A 21,961-nucleotide genomic window follows, 5' to 3' on the forward strand; every position below is an offset into this window, starting at 1 on the left:
CCATGTGTTGTCAATGTTGTCCTCAATGTTGTCAAGTGTGGACAAGCTGTGTTGGCTATGATAATAGCGCATCGGCGTACCACGGTGGAATACCATGGTTCGACTCCTGAATATACTGTAGTTACTTAATAACATCTGTTAAGTAGTTATCGAATTTGCAGGAAAAATTAATAGAATAGATGGAAAAAAACACTTGCATCTTCCCCGTAGATTGCAAAGACCGATTCCAACTAACACTTTTATTTCTTCATCGCTAAATTAAATTTCAATTCACTTTGGGATACACATTTGCCTTTTTCTATTGAACAATCGGATTTTACTCTTTCCGGTGTCATCTTTACTCCAAATATTGTCTACAGCCACTATTAAAAATTAATTCTTTAAAAAAAATTCAAGTTGATTAATTAAATATCAGCCAAGACGGAACTATATGACTCATAATGAATTCTTTGATAAATAATAAAAAATCAAGAAGCGATAATAAAGGACGCGATGTCAAATACGAAAAAGCCGTTTGCGAAGTATCGATTTTATTGCGAAAGACGCACGACATCATTGATTGCGACCGGAACCGACTGGCGAGTCGCGAACACATTAGGGTGACTGTCAAATTATTTTCTGCATGCTCGTAATTTATTAGATGTTTTTTCGTTTGTCAGTTTGTTAAGTTTGTTCGGTGGTCATTAGAAGGGAAAGATTGATAACGTGGCAAAACTTTCTACACTGTTAAACTCCTTTCATTCAAATAGAATGAACCAGGCTTATCGATCGTGAAGAGTTAAGCAAACTCGGGTGAAATAATGTTATGTTTGGTCACTGTTAAAGTTCGTGTTCACGCAAACAGCTGTTTTGAAAGATTAGTGTGGTTAGTTTTTTTTTACACACAAGCCAAGTTTTACTGTTATTACACCAGCAACCTATCAAGTTTAAATTTCAACAACAAATCTTTTAGATTGTTTTTCGATCAAATGTTCGGTCGATATTTTATGTTATATCGATTGATATATTGCTATTGCAAAATATAGTTAATATTAATATTTTTTTTCGATTTATTATAAAGTGGTTTTTATTTGGAAAAGACTTGAAAAATAAAGTAAAACAAATAAAACACGTTAGATTATTATATTTCATTTGGCAATGCCTGTCATAGCCGATGGCGCTCTCCGCGCTCTGGCCACTTCTTCCCGAACTCACATCTGGCCTGACGTGAGACGTATGCAAATATGTAACTACTAAATCATTAAATAATAACGAAATAAAAAATAAAATAAAAACGCTCGGAATTTGGTAGCAGACGACACGGGACCAACACTAAACGTCAAGTATTGCCGTTTTCACCACTGCCTTTAGATGGCGCTGTTCTTTTTAAATTTTTCAACCTGCTCACCCCCTATAAAACCAATTGGGGGGGAAGAAGAGAGAGGGCGGCCTATCAAACTGGGCTAGACAATGGGATTTGGAACTCACTATAAACCAAGAGGAAAGTATTATTTCCATGATTATTATTTCGTGCGATTTCGTGTAGTGACTAGCAAACAACAAGATGAATCTCGAGTGACCAAATAGATAAGGGGCTGCTAGCTGCGCTTGAACTTTTGGACTATAGTCCATCCAAGTCCTAGCCCACCCTTAGTAGCAGTCTAAAGGCGCATGTAGATTGGTCTCGAAAAATGATCGAGATGTGATTGAGAACTCACGTGCGCTTGAACTCAGTAGAGGCCTATTCGTGCGAGCTGAAATGCTTGCGCAGTAATGTTTCGATAGTATTGATCATTGCAGTGAAGCTGCCTCCTGCAAACCGATTGAGGAATTCTAGTTGGGAGGAGACGTCAGAATACGCTGTCGCTTACGATCATTTATTAATTTTCAATTAGAGCTATTCTCGAGATTTGATTTTGTTAAGTAGCGAACTACTACAAATATTCGTCGTTAACTAATTTTTTAAATCGTAGTGAAATTATAATTTCATTGCTATATTACATGCAGGTTGCTGTTTACACTCTAGCGTCTCTATTTGCTGCCGGACTGTCGTGATGTGATGGCCCTCCCACGCAATACTGGTTGCTACTGCTGTATCCTGGCGAGAATTCACTGGCGATATGGGCGAATTGTGACTCATTTTCAGACCACTCAACTAGGACTCTTAGGAGGTTAACGTCATCAGAAACTATGTATATAATTATAAAGAGGCAATGGGCCTGAGGAAAAGCAAAAAAAGCGGGAAAAATAAAATTGAGTTTGGTCCCTGTTAAAACTTACAGTTCATTTTGACGCAAACATCTGTTCAGTTTTAGAAATGTGGTTAGTTTTGAAAAAATAAATTCAAACCAAAATCCAATTTTACTGTTATTTTATTAACCCATAAAAATTTCTGTTTAAAACCCTACAAAAATAGTTTTTGTAAGTTCAAATTTGTACTGTTTTTCGGTGGTTTATTAATATTCAATTCACTTCAATATTATTCCAAAGTATCTGAATAAACATACAATTTTCGGCTTATTAGAAAATGATTAAAATATTTAAGAAATAATAAATTAATATAAAAGTGAAGCGAATAAAGGTATGGAACCCATGGCGGCGTCGCAGATTATCGTTATACATTATTGTCATTTGGCAATGCCTGACGATAGCCGTTGGCGTTCTCCACCTCCTCCCGAACCTACGTCTGGCCAGACCTGAGACGAAATACTTTACTTCACGAGCTTACTCGACAGTAACCGGCCGTTGGTATTTCTTGGTGTCATCTTTCATTCTTAACTTCAAATTCTCCTATATTCTCATAGTAAGTAAAAATGTGTAGAGTTTCTAGTTTATCTATGTGTAACTATTATTTCATGTCATTGCTGCTAAATTGTAATTTAAGTTAAAAAGTATTCCGTCACCGTGTTACCCACGTGGTAACACTGCTGTGTCGTGAGGCGGGAGAAAACCGCTCCTCCTTTTTGAAGGGAGGACAATTAAAAATTGGCTTTAGTTCTTATATCCTGAGTAGTTAATGTTATAAATGGATTCATTCAACCACATGCAACATAATTTGTAATGATTAAAAATTCTGTCTAGATAATGGAATCTGACAAAGCAGCAATTGTTGAAAACTCTGAGGAGGATATTGAAGAAGTTGAAGAGGAAGAGGAAGGATCTGATAAATTGAGCAAAGAGAAATTACAAGCGGCTGTTCTTCAGAACCCTAGGGTGATGGCTGCATTGCAGGCTCGTCTTGACAGCATGGTTGGGGACCCATCTGGATACATCAAGGTAAATTTTCATTGTTGTCTGCTTTTATCTCCATACATAACCTCAATTGTCTCATATAGAGCTTACCTGCTGCTGTCCAAAGGCGCATCAAGGCACTCAAGAATCTCCAATTAGAGACCACTAAAATTGAAGCTGAATTTTTCAAAGAAGTGCATGTCCTTGAGTGCAAGTATCAAACTAAATATCAATCGTTTTTCGAAAAGGTAAAAGATTTCAATGAAAAATTTTGGAATCCAATCTAAATTGCTTTTATGTAGCGAGCCAAAATCACAAGTGGAGAACTTGAACCAACTGACGAAGAATGTGTCTGGACCTTAGACGATGACAAGGAAAGTGAAGAACTTTCTGAAGACATGAAGAACAAGGTTACAATTGAAGGTGAAACTAAGGAAGAAGACATGAAAGGTGTTCCAGAGTTTTGGTTGACAATCTTCAAGAATGTTGAGCTCCTTGCTGACATGGTTCAGGATCACGATGAGCCTATCTTGAAACACCTGGTTGACATTAAAGTTCGATACAATGAGGATCCCATGGGTTTCATCCTTGATTTTCACTTCACTCCAAATGAGTTCTTTGAAAACACTGTGTTGACAAAGACTTATGACATGAAGTGTATTCCAGATGAAGAGGATCCTTTCAGTTTTGAGGGACCTGAAATCCACAAATGCAAGGTATGTAATTTTACTGTTAAAACATGAATTCAAATGTTAAATGATTTTTTAAAACAGGGTACTCCCATTGAATGGAAAAAAGGAAAGAACGTTACCGTTAAAACCATTAAGAAGAAGCAAAAGCATAAGTCCAAGGGCTCCGTACGCACAGTTTCCAAGACAGTTCAGAACGATTCGTTTTTCAATTTCTTTAGCCCACCTACTGGTATGTTATTAAGTATAAGGGCACATTTCAGTCGTATTAAATTGTTCTTTTGTAGTTTCTGACGATGCTGATGAGGATGTCGATGAAGATACTCGTGCTCTCCTGACAGCCGACTTCGAAATTGGACACTACATTCGCGAGAGTATTGTCCCCCGTGCTACTCTGTATTTCACAGGTAATCTATTAAGTGTTTTTAAATGTTTCAAGTATTAATTTTTCAAACTATTAGGTGATGCCTTGATGGAAGATGACTTTGATGAAGAAGAGGAGGAGGAAGAGGGAGATGAAGAAGGTGAGGAAGGTGAAGAGGAGGAGGAAGATCCCGATTTCGATCCTCGTAAACAAGCTAAAGCTGTCCGAGGACAAAAAGGACAGGCGAATCCGGCGGAATGTAAGCAACAGTGAGGACGATTGGCATCCTGAAGAGTTGGTTATTCATTTTTATAACTTATCTTCAATGTTAACCCAATGTGTATTTCCTTCCCCTGAAATTACAAAGCAGTTCCTCATTACTGTTCTTTAATCTAATAAAAACCTGTCTAATTAAAATTTCTGTGCTGTCTATATTTACTTTCTATTAAACAAATTAGTTTTGATTGGTTATTAAATCAATTCATGCTAGAATATTTAAAAAAATTAAAAATGAAGATGATGGTTGTATATAATATAAAGAAAATTGTTAATCAAAATTTAAAATTGTTTTCAGTATTTACAAATTCACTTACACTCGCTCTCTCACCTAAACAACCAAGAGACATTGTGTGTGAACGATAGCATTAGGCATATATGCACTTAACCTATGATTCACAATCACATCCATTCAAAATAAAAATGTAATAAAAAAATGAGAATATGTTCAGTTCAACAGTTTATTAATCTTTATAACTTTATGAATGTATACGGATTTTCCACGCTCCTGTGGTATACCGGAACCAGATTAGAAGTAAATCACGGCCCATTTGTAACCAACTCCATACAGGGACAATTTTGGAACCTTAAAAAAGTTATTAAACCAAACGATGACAATCACGTGTGCCAATTGTAAAGAAAAAAAAATTATTATACCCTCAATTTCCATCCATCTAACCGAAACTTCGCCTGTAGGAATGTTCAAGTACTCTGCTATGTAGATAAGTTCGACATCGAAAGCCCTATAAAAACATTAATACTAACAGTTAAATCTAAACAAAAAAACAAAATAGGGGAAATAAACCCCATCATGTGGTTATTTACCATCGCTCAATATGAAGATTCGGAAAACACAACTTGGCAGTCGGTCTCGTAAGGAGTTTAAAACCACATTGGGTATCTCGAATTGATCGAGCGGCAAACAGCCACACGAGAAGATGAAATCCTTTCATTAAGAGTGTTCTAAAGAGGGAACGAGAAGCTATAGCTTCTTTTTCTAAATGGGCCCGAGAACCACAGACAAGACCTAATGCTGCATCCCTGGTTTGACCTATATAATTTACAAGTTTTATAAAAGTGAAATCATTCAAACTTCTTTTTAAACAACCTTTAATGAGTTGTTGTAAATTTTCTTGAAGCTTAGAAATGTCTTCAAATGTTGTTGCTCCATCAGCATCAGCAAACAGCAACTGTTTTCCCCTAGAACTAAGCATTCCCTGGAAATATAATGTGTTAATTATCAACTTGGATTTATCAAAAATTGCATGGGAAATAATTACCAAACGCACTGCACCACCTTTCCCTCTGTTGTTGGACAGAGTCAGCACTCTAACTTTATCAGAACCATATTTTTCTGAATAACCAAGGCCAATTTGTGTGGTTTTGTCAGTACTTCCATCATCCACAATGATCACTTCAAATGTATTTTCTGGGTTGATTTTCAGTTTTTCTTCCAGGTAGTGAAGGCATTCCTCCAACATGGCAGGTACTGTTTAAAAAATAAATTATGACACTGTGTTCGAATACTCTTTTAAAAATTCTACATCGTTTCTCTTCATTGTAGGCTGGTACAATTACTGAAAGCAGTACAGTTGGTTCATCCTCAATTGAAGGAAAGGGCTCTTTTTCAACAGATTTTGGATTCAAATAAAAATTTTCTTCTTTGAACCTAACAACCTTAGCATATGTTACAGATGTTATGTATATGAAGAGAAGTGCCTTTGAAGAACAAAAAAATTGTTACTCTATTACTCATATGTGCTTTATTTATTATTTAATATACTGACCATCAAAATCGCGCACACAACAACAAAGGCCAACACAAAAAGAAGCATCATATTTGGTATATTCTAGATTTCTGTTGATGACTAAACTCTGCTAAGAGAAACGTGATTCACCGGTAAATGAAAAAGAATCTCGAATTATCTTTCACAACAGGTTCATAATAAAGACCTGATGTGCTAGAGGAAACGTATCCGACTTATTGCCGCAAGCAAGTGACACGTCGCTGGCGGCGGTTTCCTAGCAACGAAACAAATGACGGTAGACCAGCGGAATTTTGACAGAATGGAATGACTAAACAGACAGTCTATTCCTAAAAGAAGCAACTAAATCTAATTTGATATTTTTTTATAGTGTTGTTTGATTCCACGATGACTTTTAAAATTTTAGCTACCTAGCTATATCATGGGTCAATACAATACAAGAAACAAGGAAGAAGGACTCAAATCTAATGGTAATAAATATTATTTTGTTGTTATTGTATTTTATGCCTGACTGTATTATTGGCTGAACATCATATTAGATCCAATTAGAGACCTCCCCCTGGAACTCAGTCTTGCTGTGCTCTCTCATTTGGATGCAACAGATTTGTGCCTCGCAGGCTGTGTTTGGAATGACTTGGCCCACGATGAAATGTTGTGGATGGGGTAACATCAAACATCCTAAACTTTTTTCTTTTCCTTTATGTATTTCTGTTAAATTACTTTACAGGCTGTGCAAAAATTGGGGTTACCACCAATCACCAAAGAAAATACAATCATACCGAAAACTATATCTTACCCTTGATGAAGGGTGTTTGACATTTTGTGCAGATGCAGAAAAGGTTTTTTATTTTTTTTTAGCTCATTTCAAATTTTCCTTTTATTTATACTCACCATACATTCACCTTCTTTTGGTGTGTACCTATTTACCTAAATATTTACCCAAACTGTATACCATACTTTTCAACATTTAGGGAATGGAGTACTTTTTCAATAATGGATTAATAAAGGATGACCCTAAAGATATTGCAAATTTCTTTCACTGCACAAATAAACTTAGTTCTCAACAAATGTCTCATTATCTAGACAAAAGGTATACTCCAAGCTTTCATTTGCAATTCTGAAAGGATTGGAGTCTTTAAGATTTTTCTGTTTTGTATTTTTTTAGGGGAGATGTACTTGATCATTTAATTGGTTTACAAAACTTCAAAGGCGAATCTCTGCCGAATGCTCTTCGTACTGTTCTTTCCCGAACATTGGCGGGAGATAATCATGGAAATTATTTACACGTTCTTCTTGACAAATTTTCCCGTCGTTTTTTTGAATGCAATCCAAATTTGAATTTGACACCGGGTACGAGCTATTTATACTTGAAATAAGATAACGCTTCTTTACTTGCTTTTTTGTCGTTAATTTTTTCAGACACCATCTATATCGTCAGTTTTTCCTTGATAATTCTTTCCGTGGATCTTTCCAGCCCTCACATAAAAAATAAAATGTCAAAGCGCGAATTTATTCGGAACGTGCGAAGAGCAGTTGGTCACAGGATAGACGACGATTGGTGTGGACATTTATACGATGACGTAAATTTAAATATTCTATCTGCAAAAAAGTTTTTATTCTTCCATATTCACAGTTGTTTGTTAAATTAGGTTTATCTGTCTGGACACATTGCATCGAGTAGAGGGCGATGCAAACAATATTTGCCGAACAGAACACCACTGAACTACGTGAATGCAGGATAGCAAGTAGGGTAGTAGTTACCATTACGCTAGTAATCCCAACGTAATATCTATTTAAATAACACGTTGTAAAAAATTTAATACAGATCATTATAGAAGAAAATAAACAATCATTTTATTCAAATCAGATGAAAGCCTCAACTAAAAATGTCTTCACAAATGCAAAGGCATATTTGGCCAAGGCTTAGGTTGCTTTCTATCACAGTTCCTATTGAAATTTAGCTGTACAGCTGTTTCCATGGCTTGAATTCGTGGAGCATCAGCACCATATAAATGAAAATAATCAGATTCATGATGTTTTTCATCTAAAACATTTGTTGAGGTGTTATTTTGTGAATCTGAAGCAACCCTTTCTATGGGGATCTCATCCACATTTATGTATTTCACTTCTTGTGTGGTATTGGTTTCATCTTGGGTTCCAACAAAAGTGGTAACATGTAAAAAAAAATAATGATCCATTTTTATTACTTATCATCTTTTGAATTTCACACAATTTATTCATCATTACCTCTTTCTTTCTTATGTTTCATTGATTTTTTCAGAAATTCAAGCATGTCCCCTGTAATTTCCATTTCAAATTCTTCATTCTGAGGAACCTTTCTTTCATTTACTTTAGAAAGTGATGGTAGACTTGCAGATTCATCTTGAGTTAAAATGGGTTGAGTTTCAACCTTTACAATCGTAGATTCAGTATTAATTGCAATCAAAGTTATTTTATAAAAATCAATTATTTACTTGTAATTGATGTTGCATAAACCAGTGCAAAAATGAATTTTCATAATCCATAGAAACCATTTTAGATCTATAATAACTAATTTGATGTTTAGAATACCATGACAGTCCATGTCTATAATTCTTCCAATAGTGATTAAATCTTGGATCCTGGGTCCAGTCTTTTGCCATTTCAGCTTATAGCAGTCAGTACTGATGATTGAATATTTCCTTTTTAATTACTTTACTTACAAGACAAGCGTTAAAAAAGTTCGTTAAATCTTCAATAACTGAAGGAACAATTCAAAAACTTAAAATTTGTTTACAGAATAAGCGACTGGGGAATACGTAGTCTGCTAGTTGTTGTTGGAGAGTCAAGTGGGTGTGGTGAAATAGTAAGCTCCTCCCCCTTAGAATGCGTGATTGCCTAAGAAATTAATGTATTTAAATGTTTCTCTTATAAACTGATTTGTTTGGAGTAAATCGAAACAATCTATGCACAAGAGATCAGCATAAAAATCAGAGTTTGAAATTTCCTCCCATAAGGCAGTTCGTCAATGTTTTCGATCCTTTTTGTATATTGACGTACAGATCGGTACAGATAATAGATTTTTCTTCACTTTCTACATTTACTAGCATTTAAATCATTTTTTTTTTCATTAAGAATCTGAGATTTCCTCTGACTTACATTCGTACACTGAAGCTGAGTAGCGTAGAATTCTAGATTTTATGCCAAAATTCCAAATTTCATGCCCAAATACAAATGTGAGCTACAGGAATTTTATGTAGCGGAATGTTCAGTGCCGAACTACCTGATTTGTAAAATAATTCAAAACATTTGTTTGGTCGCGCGATAGATGGCCTTAAAGCCCGACAATACAAAAAATTTAACATCATTTTGTTGTAATTAACTTATACCAATGACATTCAGCCTTTGTTAAACAGAATCGGTATTCGTGTTTACCTTTCAAATTAAGAATAACTTAATAAGGCTGTCGTCGCAAAATTAAGCGGAAAATTTCATCGAGTATTTCCAATGACAAGGTGAAACATAGGGAGAACCGTGCCAAAATTTTTCCCAAGATATTCACATTTTCTTTCAAAACGCTGCTATTTCAATTTACTTCCCTCTATTATTTCGTTGCTTTGGAATTTTATCTATCCTTAATCTGTCTGAAAGTTAATTTGGCAAATTAATCGGATGTTCTTTCTAATTAGTAACTCCAGTTTTCCTTAAATAGCTATGGTCAAGCGCACAAATCAATGAGGAAAAGCTGTGTTTACGTTGTCATTTTAAAATACCTTCTTTTAAATCGTTTTAAAAATACCTTAACCATCCAAACTCACTTTTAAAAAACATAAATTTGCTTTCAAACATTTATTCCTATTACTACAATTCCGGAAACGCTTATCCTATTATTATTGTTGTTTTTTTTTTTTCTAGGAATGTTTAGAAATAGAAACAAACCTCAGGAGTCTTATTCAATAATATCTAAAACAAAAATGGCATGAAAAGATGTATACAGTGAGTGAACTGACAGCCACTAAATTTTAATTTATTTAGCAAGAATTATAGCTGAAGAAATTGATCAACCCAACATCATTTCAATTTCCAGACTTGTAACCCAATGTAAGTCTAAATCAGAAAATGCACGGATTGATGTGCATGGGAGCATCTGTAGCGTGGCGTGCTTGTGGAAGAGGGGCAAATCACACGATATTCTTCGTACATGAACGTGTGTGTAGTGCCGTATAGATGAACTAAATCGTCAGTGGGAAGATTTTCCAAGTGTTGGAGTGCCCGAGGCTTTGCTCCCTTAAGGAACTGGCTGCTGCTATATAGTTGGCTTGGCTTTTGTATAAATGTGTGTGTACATCGTTTCGGTTGTTCCATTGGATTTTTTTTCTTCTTTTTCCTCAAGAGTAACCCAGAACTTGGCCTCACTACTTTTTTTTTTTTCGTCTATGCGAGTGCGGCGGAACTCATTAAAAACGAATCATCCATCTCCTCATCTGCTCGTACACACATAAAGGCCGTCTGGATAGCCTACAGCGAGCTGATTCTCTCGGCCCGGAAAAAATCTAGTCTGTCAATTGCAACTGATTTTTTGTGACGACCTAGTCGTCAAGAAATGAGAGCTTATATACTACAAACGGCAAGATAATTTTCAACCAAGAACAAAGCGATGGCAGTGGAAGGTGAGCATGCATTAGGTTCCTTGGCCTTGGTTGTCGCAAGACAGCGTCGAAGTTTTTAACACTAAACCACAGCAGCGTGAATTTGTTCATGTAAGCGAAGCGGATGAATAGTATATACAGCCAAGAAGTCGAAAATATAAAAGACGAAACATCACAGACGCTTGTAGAAGAAGAAGAAGAAGAAGAAGGGAGGCTGGCAAAGATATTGCAACGCCGCCGCTGCGATGGGTAGGAAGATGGAGGAATCGAATGAAAAAGAAGAAGAAGAAGAAGAAAAGACGAAACATTCCTTACCTCTTCGTATTATACCTGACCACCTTCTTTCCGACCCTCTTTTTTCTTCTCTCTCTGTTGCACCTCCCCCCATTTCGACCCCTCTGGCCATCGGCCTTACCTGTTGCTACCCGTCTACTGCCTTTTTATAAATACATTCTCTCCCGTCTCTTTCTTTTATATTCTTCTTCTTCTTCTTCTTCTCATTCCTTTTCTCTACTATTCCTACTTTTCTGCTGTTTTGGAACTCTCAACTTTATGTTGCCTCTGAGAGTTTTCCGTGGCCAATGCCGCGCCGCCGCTTTGGACTGATGGCTAGAGGGTGGTAAGAATGGAGGAGGAAAAAGAATCGGGCCCTCTCTGACCAAAGACCTTCAGTACACGTTGGGACCTTCACTCGAGTGTGTGTGTGTGAATGTGCTTCCTGTAGTTTTTCTTTTCTTTCTTTGGCCAAACCACTTGACTTCAACTATTGGATATTGCGAATCTGTGGATCAATTTGGATATAACTAAATCAACACTTTTTAAAAAAGAGAACAAAAGATTTCATGAGAATTTAAAGCATGGAATCTTTAGTGATGGACGCGCAGTGTGGCTGCCCATCTTTTGTTAGCCTCTAAAATTCCGTAAATCGCCTTCAGGAGAAGAGAAAAGAACCTGGACGTTGTGATCAGTGATCATGTTTTGGCATTCTACATCAAAGTTTACTGACCGGTTGCTGGTCAGCTGTTAAGAAAAAAGTGCACGTTTATTTTTCGTTTTTGTGTGTTGTTTGTGTGTCTGTGTACAATTTGTTGTTTTAAACGATCGCAACGTACAATGATTTCCTAAAAAATAGCCAGGGATGCCAGCATTCTGCAGTTTCTTAAAACTGCCTGATTGGACCACGAGTCGTACGGAAAACGAACCAAGAATGGCGGGCGAATGTTGCCGTAGCCGCCATTTAGTGAAACCCTGGCCTCTCAAAGTCTTGGCGGTCAGTACAGTGTCGAAAACCACCACTCCTTCCAGGCAACCTCACCGGACTGAGAAACGACCTGGGCGGTGTTGTGCTACGCCGCCGCACAGCAGTAGTTGGGTGCTGCTGCTGCTGTTTTTAATTGCCGCCAGTTTAACAACAGTCGCCCGTTGCGAATACATTCGCGAATTCGAAATCTCGGAAGGTGTATCTCTGGGAACGACAATCGGCTTGATCGGTGAGAGCAATCCAGGTGTGCCACGACCCCCACCGCCTCCCTATCTGATTGTGCCAGTGCCGGGCAGCGCTGTCGATTCCGATTTGAACATTGAGCAGTCGACGGGCGAAATTCGAACCAAAGTCGTCCTGGACCGGGAACTGCGCTCGTCCTACTCGCTGGTGGCGATCCCGCTGAGTGGCGAGAACATCCGCGTCCTGGTGACGGTCAAGGATGAAAACGACAACGCGCCAACGTTTCCCAATCCTTTGCTGCAGATTGAATTCCCGGAGAACACGCCTCGCGACGTCAAGCGAACGCTGCCACCGGCCAGGGACCTGGATTTGGATATATTCAACACGCAGCGCTACAACATCATTTCGGGCAACACCAACAACGCCTTTAGGCTGTCGTCACATCGGGAGCGCGACGGGGTTCTCTATTTGGACCTGCAGATCAACGGCTTTTTGGACCGTGAGACGACGGCATTCTACAGTCTGGTGATCGAAGCCCTCGATGGCGGCAATCCACCGCTGCGTGGCTTTATGACCGTCAACATCACCATCCAGGATGTCAACGACAACCAGCCCATTTTCAATCAGAGTCGCTACTTTGCTTCGGTGGCCGAAAACGCCACCATCGGCACCAGCGTCCTCCAGGTCTTCGCCACCGACACGGACGCCGGCGAAAATGGACGCATCACCTACTCCATCAACCGGCGTCAGAGCGATCGCGACTCGGTCTTCGTCATCGATCCTCTGACCGGCGTCATCTCCGTCAATCGCCCCCTGGACTTTGAGACCAAGGAGGTTCACGAATTGGTGGTGGTGGCCAGTGATTCGGGCGTCCAGGCACTGGAGACGACCGCCTTCGTCTCGATCCGCGTCACAGACGTCAACGATAACCAGCCGACTATCAACTTGATCTTCTTGAGCGACGACGCTACTCCCAAGATTTCCGAGGACGCCCAGCCGGGTGAATTTGTTGCCCGAATCTCCGTCAACGACCCCGACTCCAAGGAGGAGTACGCCAATGTGAACGTGACTTTGGACGGGGGCGAAGGTCACTTTGGTTTGACCACCCGTGACAACATTATTTACATGATCGTTTCGCTCCCGCTGGATCGAGAGGTGAAGCCCAACATGACGCTGGTCGTGACGGCGACCGATCAGGGAAGTCCGCCGCTGCACGCGTCGCGGGCTTTTAATTTGCGCGTTACCGACACCAACGACAACGCGCCCCAGTTCGAACAGACAATGTACTACGCCAACGTGCTGGAAGTGGCCGATCCGGGCACTTCCGTGTTCCAGCTCTCGGCCCTGGATCGGGATCTGGGCAACAATTCCGTTGTGACTTATTCGATTCTCGAGTCGCCCGACACTCACTCGGATTGGTTCCAAATTGACGGGCGCACTGGACTCATCACGACGCGGAAGCACATTGACTGCGAAACGGATCCCGTGCCACAAATCACCATTCTGGCGTCGGATGCTGGCCGGCCGTCGCTCACCGGCACGGCCACGGTCCGCGTCACCATCCGCGACGTCAACGACAACGAGCCCATTTTCGATCAAAGCTTCTACAACGTTTCGGTCCGTGAAGATGAGGCTGTCGGCCATTGTGTTCTCAAGGTAAGCCAGTACTTCCAGTATCTTCTTCTTCTTCTTGTAGAAATAGGAAAGTCTTCTTCTCTATTAAGGCATAGCATTTGATGTGCAGTCAAGTAAAGAGGACGAATAGACGTTGGTTGATACAATTAAAAAGAAAGTGGAAAAAACCTGTGGTTGTATAATACTCGGAATATTAGAAGCGTCCACTGAACAGGTTCTCGACAGATTAGAGATGGACAGTTTGTGAACTCGGGTGACTGCCATTTGAAAATCTCCCAACTTGTCAGAGGAGAATTGTTTATTGAGTATGATGTCGGGATTCCAAAGGCGAATGTCCTTGAGTATGTTGGCCGATGATCGGGTTGTTTCCGATGGTCGAGAAGAAGAAAAGCGAAAACAACCTCTCAAGTTCAATTCGGATAAACCAGAGTAGTATACACGGCTAGGCTTTTTGAAGGTTTCTTGTGTTCCGCTCGCTTTTCAAACTAGTGACCGATAGCAGCAAACAGCCTTCCGTGCATGGAAATTATGTCAGTGCTGGAATATATATCCTTTCTCCGCTTATTTTTTCCTTCTTTTGTCTACGCACCCTTGGCTCTGTGCCACCCCCCGCTGCCCGTGATGAGCTGCACAGCTAAGAAAACCATTCAAAAAGGTTTTCTTTTTTCTTCTTCTCTCCTCCTTCTTTTTTCTTTTGCTTCTTCTTCCTTCTCAAAATCCACCTTAGCATTCCTCTTTTTATTTCAACCCCGCCGTTCTTCTATTCTATTCTCTTAGCATCCACCCTCTCTATCATCAACCCCACCTGATTTCTATTCCTGCTGAACATTTTCTACTTGAATCTCTCTGCTGTTGCATTCTTTCCGAAGCTTTTGTTTTATTTTATTTTCCTTTGATCATAGGGAAAACAAAAATCTTGTTCATCTTTTTTCTCTCTCTGTGGGTTTATGTCAAAGGGGTTAATTCGCTGAGCCAACAAAAATTTTTCTCGTCACTTCCTCTCACGCGTTACGTACGTCAAAGCGAACGTTTTGTTAGAAATTTATTTCGGTGAAACGTTCTCCCGTGTGTTTTGCGCCCCACTCAGACTTTGTTGTCTAATGAGTCGTGATGACAGGAAGAAGCGGAAATGAGCGACAATAGAACAAACGGAGTGTAACAAAGAAATCGTTGTCCTGACAGCAATGAAGCGGAGACGTAGCTGGAGAGAGTAAAAAAGGAAGTTGGACACAATGGTCGGGCAAATGAAGAAATCCACTTCTATTCACTTGATTTGAGCTTTTTTTTTTCTTTCTTTCTCTACAGACCTCATTAGGATTATGTGCACTAGATTATCCTCCTTCGATCCTTGGTATATATATATATATGTATTCAACCTTTGGAATGCTCCGGTGCTCGATGGCATTGTGGCCAGGCCAAGAACCCCAAGAGACTACTAACACGGGGGTGGGGGAAATACGAGAAGAAAAAAGGTAAAAAGGGGGGCGAAGAAAACGCTGTTGGTATTTGAAGTAGAAAAACCTTGGCCCCCTAGCCATCTCTTCTCTTTTATTTTATTTTTTTAAAATGGAACAAGCCCGTCAAGCCCCCCTCCCTTCTATTCTTCCACCACCGACTCGTTTCCTTTTTTTCTTTCTTTCTTGTATCTTTTTTTTGTTCGTTTTCCTGGACCTAGTTCTACATATCCATTGAAAGGGCCCACCTGCTGGTTCTAACTGAAAGTAACACCAAGTTGTTGAAGTCTCTGGAAGAAATCTCTTGATGTTTTGGATGACGTTTCACGGTGGGGCCCTTTGCAAACTAGGCACTTGGCGCGCCGGCTCTTTTTCTTTAAACCGCAATCCATACACACACAGGTTTTTTGCTATTTTCCAATCGTTTATTCTGGCTTCTAGTGAACACAATTTGCGTGTATATTAATGGGCCAAAGAATGAATGATTCGAAAAATTTCTAGTCGATTACCGTTAGGTTTTTTGTTGTTGTCTGACGACGCCAACTCTCTACGAATTCCACTTGTAACACACTAGGGAAAAGTGCAATCTTTTGCCGGTCAAAGAATGAATGTTTCGCCGCCGATAAGTATCGTAACACGGACATGAGAATTGCAAATATGCGGGAGAACATTCTCTCTCTCCCGCCAATCCACGCTCTGCTGCATTCGAAATGGGAGAAAGTTGAACGCACTGGCACGCTCCAACCAAACTCGCATGAGAGCCTCGGGTTGATTTTTTCGAAACTCGTCTATGAATAATACTGGGGTTGTATTATTTTCCGAGGCGAATGTACACAAAAAATATTGAAATTAAAGCAGAATGTATGTTTCCGATGTAGACACAAACCATCGCGGCTCCTTTTTTTTTTCGGTTGTTAATTTTCAAACCGGCAACTTTCCTCCGGTACATACACACAACAAGAGGATACTATTTTCTAGCAGCAGCAGTAACAACTAGCCTACATATAGAGGGGGGAAGAAGAAGAAGGTTCAAAACATGCCGTCCTTTAAACACTAGCCTAGGCCCAGCCGTTGAAGTGGCCAGGTGACTTGTTTAATTATCTTTTGTATAGTTGGTTCAAGGAAGAGAGCAGCTAGGTGGGGATTGCAAGAGGGTAAGAGAACAGACCACCTTGGCGGGGAGTTAATCTAACGACCCTTTTGTTGAACCTTGCAGCAACTTGGAGCTTTCTTTTAAAGTTTTTTTTTTAGTTGTCCTTTCAACGATTAGAGAGGTAGCCCAATCATCTTCTATATTGTCTGTTTAGAATTGTTTGTTTTTTTACTTTTTTTTTTGTTTACGTTTTTTCGTAATTAATTCTTAACATAATTTTGTCGCTAATGACACGTTTTCTTACTCAAGAAGAGCTACAAAAAAAAACCTTGTTGCTACTAAATTCTTCATGTAATAATTTGGTTAGTAGTTGTTTGTTCTTCTTTTAAGGCCTGTCGCTGGCGTAAAAAAATTACAGTAGTTACTTCACATGTTTAAATCTTACCAGTTCCTTAAAATCAAACAAGCCATTTCGGAGCTCTTTTGAGGGGTTTTTGTCGCTTTGAGACCGTCCAATCGTGTAACAGATTCAGTTTTTTTTTTAAATTTTATCTTCGGGAGACTGTACTTGCGTCAGCAGGTGTGGATTTCGTTGGTTGTGAATGCCGAGACCACCGCTAATAAGTGTTTGCCTGTTGGAAAAAATGGCACAGCAACAGCGGTTGCCAGATCTTATTTACTAGTTGTAACAACATAAAGTTCGTTTGTTGTTGTTACCGACTTCATCTTGTTTGCTGTGGAAGGAAGTGAAACATATACGTTGTATGGAGCTGAAGCGAGCTGGCGGAATTTCATGCACCCAATCCGTGATTAGAGAACATATTTCGGGGCTGCCGTGAACCTTGCAATGGTAATGCTGAGCGAGACGAATGCGTGAAAGAAGATTGGGGGCAAACGCTGCTGGCAGGCATCGTCCACTTCTACGAGCACGGCGCGCAACCTTATTCACATCAGCTCCTCCAAGTCTTGCGTGTTTTCCAATCCCAGCCTCTTCAACGTCTGCTCTTTTTCGGTCTTCTTCTTCTTCTTCTTCATTATTTTTCCTCCTTCTTCTTATCTTTGTCTTCCCTTTTCCTTCTCTTTCTTTTCCTTCTATTTCTTCGCTTCTTTCCTTCTCGCCCGTCTTCGTTCGCTTGGAGAATGTCGGATCGCAAATGTTACCGATCCAGCTAGTTGGCTTAACCTGTTCCGAGATCTTTATAAATGTCTACGCTCAACACACACACACACACACACACTGTGGTTACAAATACCTCCCATTAAAAAAGAAACGATCATTTCTATCAAAATAGCAACGAGTTGCTATATAAGCCGAGAAAAACTTGGTCATTCTTTCTGATTATGTATTTTTAATCCCAAAACTGCTGTGATGTTGACTCTGGGTTGGAGCTTAGAGAAACCAAAGAAGTTACGGAAAGATGAGCTTCTTTTTCGACTTTTTTTTCTTTCGTCTTCTGTGGCCATTAGTTACTTTTTTTGAAGCGCTAACCACAGGGGAGTCCAATCTCAAACTTAACACCGACCCAACTTTTTCTCGGCAAATTCTTGCGTCCACACAGGAAAAAGACGTAATGGTTGCTTCTATCGTTTAATCTGCAATTGATTTTGTCATTCGCGCCATACTTCTGCAGTATACACTAACTGTAAAGAGATTAAAAAAAAAGTAGAATCAGATATAATCAATGCACGATTTTAAACTGCATCCAAGATCAAAGATTTGCGCCATTTCGATTAGGCTTACCACATTTCTCTTCGAAATGGCTCCGTAAATCTTTTCTCTCGCGCGCTCGCGCGAGTCTTCCTCGCAAGTGTCGTGTGTTGCAATAGGCTCAGAAGATCTTTTTGATCAAGGAAGTCTGTCCCTGAAAGCAAGAAAACCCAAAATATTTCGGACGCGCTGCGTAACGGTAAAAGAGAGACTGAAGTTTTAATTGATGGAATGGGCGCATTCTTCAATCAGTCTCCCGACAGCTGTGTGTTGTTGTTGTTGTTGTTGTTTCTCCCTCGGAAGAAGAAGAAAAAAAAAAGACCCGTTTCTTCTTGCCTTTTGTGTCTTGTGTTGGAAATCTACCATGTTGGGGGATATGCTGGTTGGTTCGAATAGAAAAGGAATGGAATTAGTAGTGAGGTAATTGCCGAGAAAACTGCCCAGACCTCTAATCGAACCATCTCGGCCACCTTCAAGGGAAATCCACTCTCATTCACTACACGATTATTTGTTGACTGTTTTTCTCAAACTTGTGGAGACCTAACCCGTCAAGGCGAGACCAAAGGTTTTGATTTCGTTCGTGACTTCTCGCAAATGGCTTCGTCTTCTTGGCGAATCAATCCAAAATTAATAGGCTCGAACAGAGGGGAATAACCGAATACTTCATTAATTCCAACCGACGTATAGACTAAATTCGGAGTTGGTCTAATCACAGCGGGACATAGAGGAAAAAAAGAGCGAAATGAATGGAGTAGGTCATCTATTATTAGCTTCGTTTATAGGTGCGCGTGAACGTATTTGGACGCGCTATGCATTAGCATTAGGTTTCTTTTAATCGGGGTAATTTTAAAATATTTGTGTTTTTTCTTCCCTATTTGTGCACGGAGGACAGACTGAGAAGTTGACGTTCATTCGCGTCACTATCTCTTGATCGCAACGCGTCAACACTTTGTCAAAGTCTACGACAACAGAGCTAGGAGAGAGAACGAGCGGAGCAAGCGCCAGCTCAAAGTTTTTTGGTCAGAGACTCAGAGAGGTCCTTGTTAGAGCTGTGTAGGTAAAGCTTTTTGGTCAAGCCAGTGCGCGCGATGTTATCAGCCAAAAAGTTCTGGCTCAGTCTAGCTGCCTCGCCCCTACTGATACTGACAAAGGCTTTATAAAAATCTAACCTTGACGATTTCCCACCCCCTGAAGAAATGATGTCGCCTCAATAGCAGAAGAAGAAGAAGAAAAATAAAGGCGCTTATTTTTTTCTGCTTTGAATTTCACTCAGGTGTGTCTCTGTGACAACAAGGAGCAGTGTGTGTGTGTGTGTAAAATGCGCAAGATAATCGGCGTACCGAAAAAACAATTTCGTGCATTGATAATTGGTAATATGTGGAGAAAATCGTGATTTACCATCTTTGCGGGCGTTTTTTTTCTCTCGATAGGATGAGGATGTGGGGGGTAACTGGGTCTGGTAAAGGAAGGAATATCTGGTATTGCTAATTCACTGATTCCAAATGGCTCGTCCGAGAGTTTGTTGACTCGTCGTTATAAAAGAAAAGAAAAAATGAGTGGGACTGAGAATGAATTGATCATCGTTACCTTCAAGTATGTCATCACATAACAAGATACATAAGCCACGGCCAGCAGGTTCTGAAAGGGCAACAGGTTTTTTCGTCAGAAATATGGCTCCGCTACAACTATGGCTGACTGTTTCTCTTCGTGCGTGTGTTGTTGCGTCCGCGAGTGTGTGTGTGTGTGTGTGTGTGTGAGTCTCTGTTATCTGACTGGCTGATTGGAATGGTAGGTAGGAAAAAAAAACAAGAATGCTCCGGGGCATTTTCGAGCAGACCTGGAGCCAAAATATATATCTACACACACACACACTGGTGTATAAGGTTTGAACCCACAAAAAGGGGAAGAAGACTTTTGGGTTCTCTGGCGTTTGCCTGAGCTGCCTCGAGTCGGGGTGTCAGGAAAACAAATGGCTTGGTGACGCCCCATCCTCTTTCCCGACGATGCATTCTCCGATCGTTTCAACCTCTTTCATCTTTTTCCCTTCTTGACTTTCTTTTTCCTCGACCAATACCAACTCGAAGCCAAGCCACCGACCGGTTTAGCTTCTACTATACCCCAAGTCTCCCGCTTCTTCTTCCAGATCTCGAATCACTGGCTGGATACATACGCCAACAACTTGCTCCCGCTAGTAGAAAAGAAGGTTCAAAGTTTCGGCTGCGATCGCTCTAATGTAATACCCCCGCTCGAAACATTACCTTTTTTTCTTTTTCTTTTACAAAGTACAGTTGCGAGATGGGGTTCGGTATCATCAAACAAATTAGTTCACCTCATTTTTTGGGTTGTTGTTTCTCTTCAGAGTCGGCTTCTATTAAAAAAAAGGATGCAGTTTCTTTCCTTCATGATTTGACTGCTCGGCAGTGTGCACTTACGGGCTGGCTGCTATTAGACAGCAGAATGTGCCACAAAAGTTGAACTTTGAGATTGTTGCGACTAGTTTGCGCACACACACACACAAGCTGGGCCAAATTTATATTTCGAGTCGGAGAGAGAGAGAGCGCCATGGAAAAAGTCGTTGTCAGACCTAGCGCAGCCTAGAGAGTTGGAAATAGATAGATAGTCAGATGGATAGATAGATATATATACAGTGTGTATAGAGAAGAAGAAGAAGAAGGAGGAGGAGGAAGACGACGAAGAAGAAGAAGGTAAGAGGAGAAGAATAGAAAAGGAGAGAGAAACACGCAAGAGACCTAAGGCGAGAAGGTAGGCAAGCGACCTATAAGCTGCACTGTAGCGTGATATTTAGCTGTCTCGATTCTTTTATGGCTTTTCGTTTCTCTGCCGTGGCTGCTGCTGCTCTGTTATTTCAGCGCAAATTTCAGGGTTGTGTCGTTGGCCTTTTTCTTGCGTACACAGCTCATCTCTTTTGTTGAAAATCGTCTTCTGATTCCATGTGTATTACTCGATCACCGGGGCTCCCGCAGCTGCCTATCTCCCCCCCCCCCCCCCTCGGGTCGCGTCCTCTTTTTTATATATTTCTGGAGCAAAAGTTGTATGTAGAACTTCTTCGCCGCCTTCACTTGGTGTTTTGATCGTCTCTTGGTAGTGGGTAATTCCGGGTAATTCATTCCTACACTCAAAGTAACGCCCGTCAAAACACGGAGAAACAACGTCTTTGCACCTCGTAATTGATATTTGATGACCGCTAGCAACTGTTTCTTATTGCTCGAATGGAATTTTAGTACTGGAAATCCTTTTTTTCTTTCTTTTACCTCTATCATGCGCACACGATTCGCAGTCATTTGATGAAACACACCATCAAATGAGTGGCTTCTATCCCCCCAACATTTCTTCATGGCCGATGGCAAGACTAATTTCCGTCATTCTTTTCTTCTTTATTTTTACCTTTATCGACAGCTATGCGTTTATTTGTTGCGCGTTTTTATAGGAGATTGCAAGCGAGCTAAGAATACCTGTTCCGAAATGGTGAACGAGGTCGAATATATGTTGAAAAATCTGAATGCAATATATAGACGCACGTAAATTGTGATTGCTGCATCAAGGTTAATAATCTCCCAAGTCATTTTTCAGCGTCGAATCTAAATGAAAATGACAGTTGTTGTATATTGCATTGCGCGAGATTAGTGGTTATCGTGTCGTGGATTGTTAACCAAAAATGAATTCATCAGCCGTT

General features: G+C 40.1%; 5 protein-coding genes across 5 annotated transcripts in view; 3 read left to right on the forward strand and 2 right to left on the reverse strand.

Moving 5' to 3' along the window:
• Positions 1–2,580: 2,580 nt before the first annotated feature.
• Positions 2,581–4,680, forward strand: LOC124342330 (nucleosome assembly protein 1-like 1-B). The gene is made up of 7 exons (XM_046795297.1): positions 2,581–2,782; positions 3,061–3,255; positions 3,315–3,458; positions 3,513–3,926; positions 3,984–4,131; positions 4,187–4,306; positions 4,361–4,680. The coding sequence occupies exons 2-7, from the start codon at positions 3,064–3,066 to the stop codon at positions 4,534–4,536; spliced, it is 1,194 nt and encodes a 397-aa protein (XP_046651253.1). The 5' UTR covers positions 2,581–2,782; positions 3,061–3,063; the 3' UTR covers positions 4,537–4,680.
• A 306-nt stretch (positions 4,681–4,986) lies between these two features.
• LOC124342331 (dolichyl-phosphate beta-glucosyltransferase-like) lies at positions 4,987–6,523 on the reverse strand. Its single transcript, XM_046795298.1, has 7 exons — positions 6,327–6,523; positions 6,084–6,258; positions 5,820–6,028; positions 5,648–5,756; positions 5,365–5,590; positions 5,197–5,282; positions 4,987–5,125 (listed from the first exon to the last, which is right to left on the reverse strand). Exons 1-7 carry the CDS (start codon positions 6,375–6,377, stop codon positions 5,019–5,021), a joined length of 963 nt encoding a protein of 320 aa, XP_046651254.1. The 5' UTR covers positions 6,378–6,523; the 3' UTR covers positions 4,987–5,018.
• A 69-nt stretch (positions 6,524–6,592) lies between these two features.
• Positions 6,593–8,171, forward strand: LOC124342332 (F-box only protein 8-like). Its single transcript, XM_046795299.1, has 7 exons — positions 6,593–6,775; positions 6,845–6,968; positions 7,033–7,144; positions 7,277–7,395; positions 7,471–7,655; positions 7,725–7,885; positions 7,955–8,171. Exons 1-7 carry the CDS (start codon positions 6,727–6,729, stop codon positions 8,045–8,047), a joined length of 843 nt encoding a protein of 280 aa, XP_046651255.1. The 5' UTR covers positions 6,593–6,726; the 3' UTR covers positions 8,048–8,171.
• Positions 8,138–9,120, reverse strand: LOC124342333 (gem-associated protein 8-like). Its single transcript, XM_046795300.1, has 3 exons — positions 8,780–9,120; positions 8,553–8,715; positions 8,138–8,454 (listed from the first exon to the last, which is right to left on the reverse strand). The coding sequence occupies exons 1-3, from the start codon at positions 8,945–8,947 to the stop codon at positions 8,198–8,200; spliced, it is 588 nt and encodes a 195-aa protein (XP_046651256.1). The 5' UTR covers positions 8,948–9,120; the 3' UTR covers positions 8,138–8,197.
• Positions 9,121–11,585: 2,465 nt separating this feature from the next.
• Positions 11,586–21,961, forward strand: part of LOC124342375 (protein dachsous-like) — a 47,390-nt gene continuing 37,014 nt past the window's right edge. The window contains exon 1 of the mRNA XM_046795351.1: positions 11,586–14,033. Coding sequence (XP_046651307.1) covers positions 12,072–14,033 — 1,962 coding nt within the window. The 5' untranslated portion in view covers positions 11,586–12,071. The remainder of the gene's footprint in view (positions 14,034–21,961) is intronic.

The sequence above is a fragment of the Daphnia pulicaria genome, chromosome 6 (assembly GCF_021234035.1).
Source record: "Daphnia pulicaria isolate SC F1-1A chromosome 6, SC_F0-13Bv2, whole genome shotgun sequence".
Lineage (NCBI taxonomy): Eukaryota > Metazoa > Arthropoda > Branchiopoda > Diplostraca > Daphniidae > Daphnia > Daphnia pulicaria.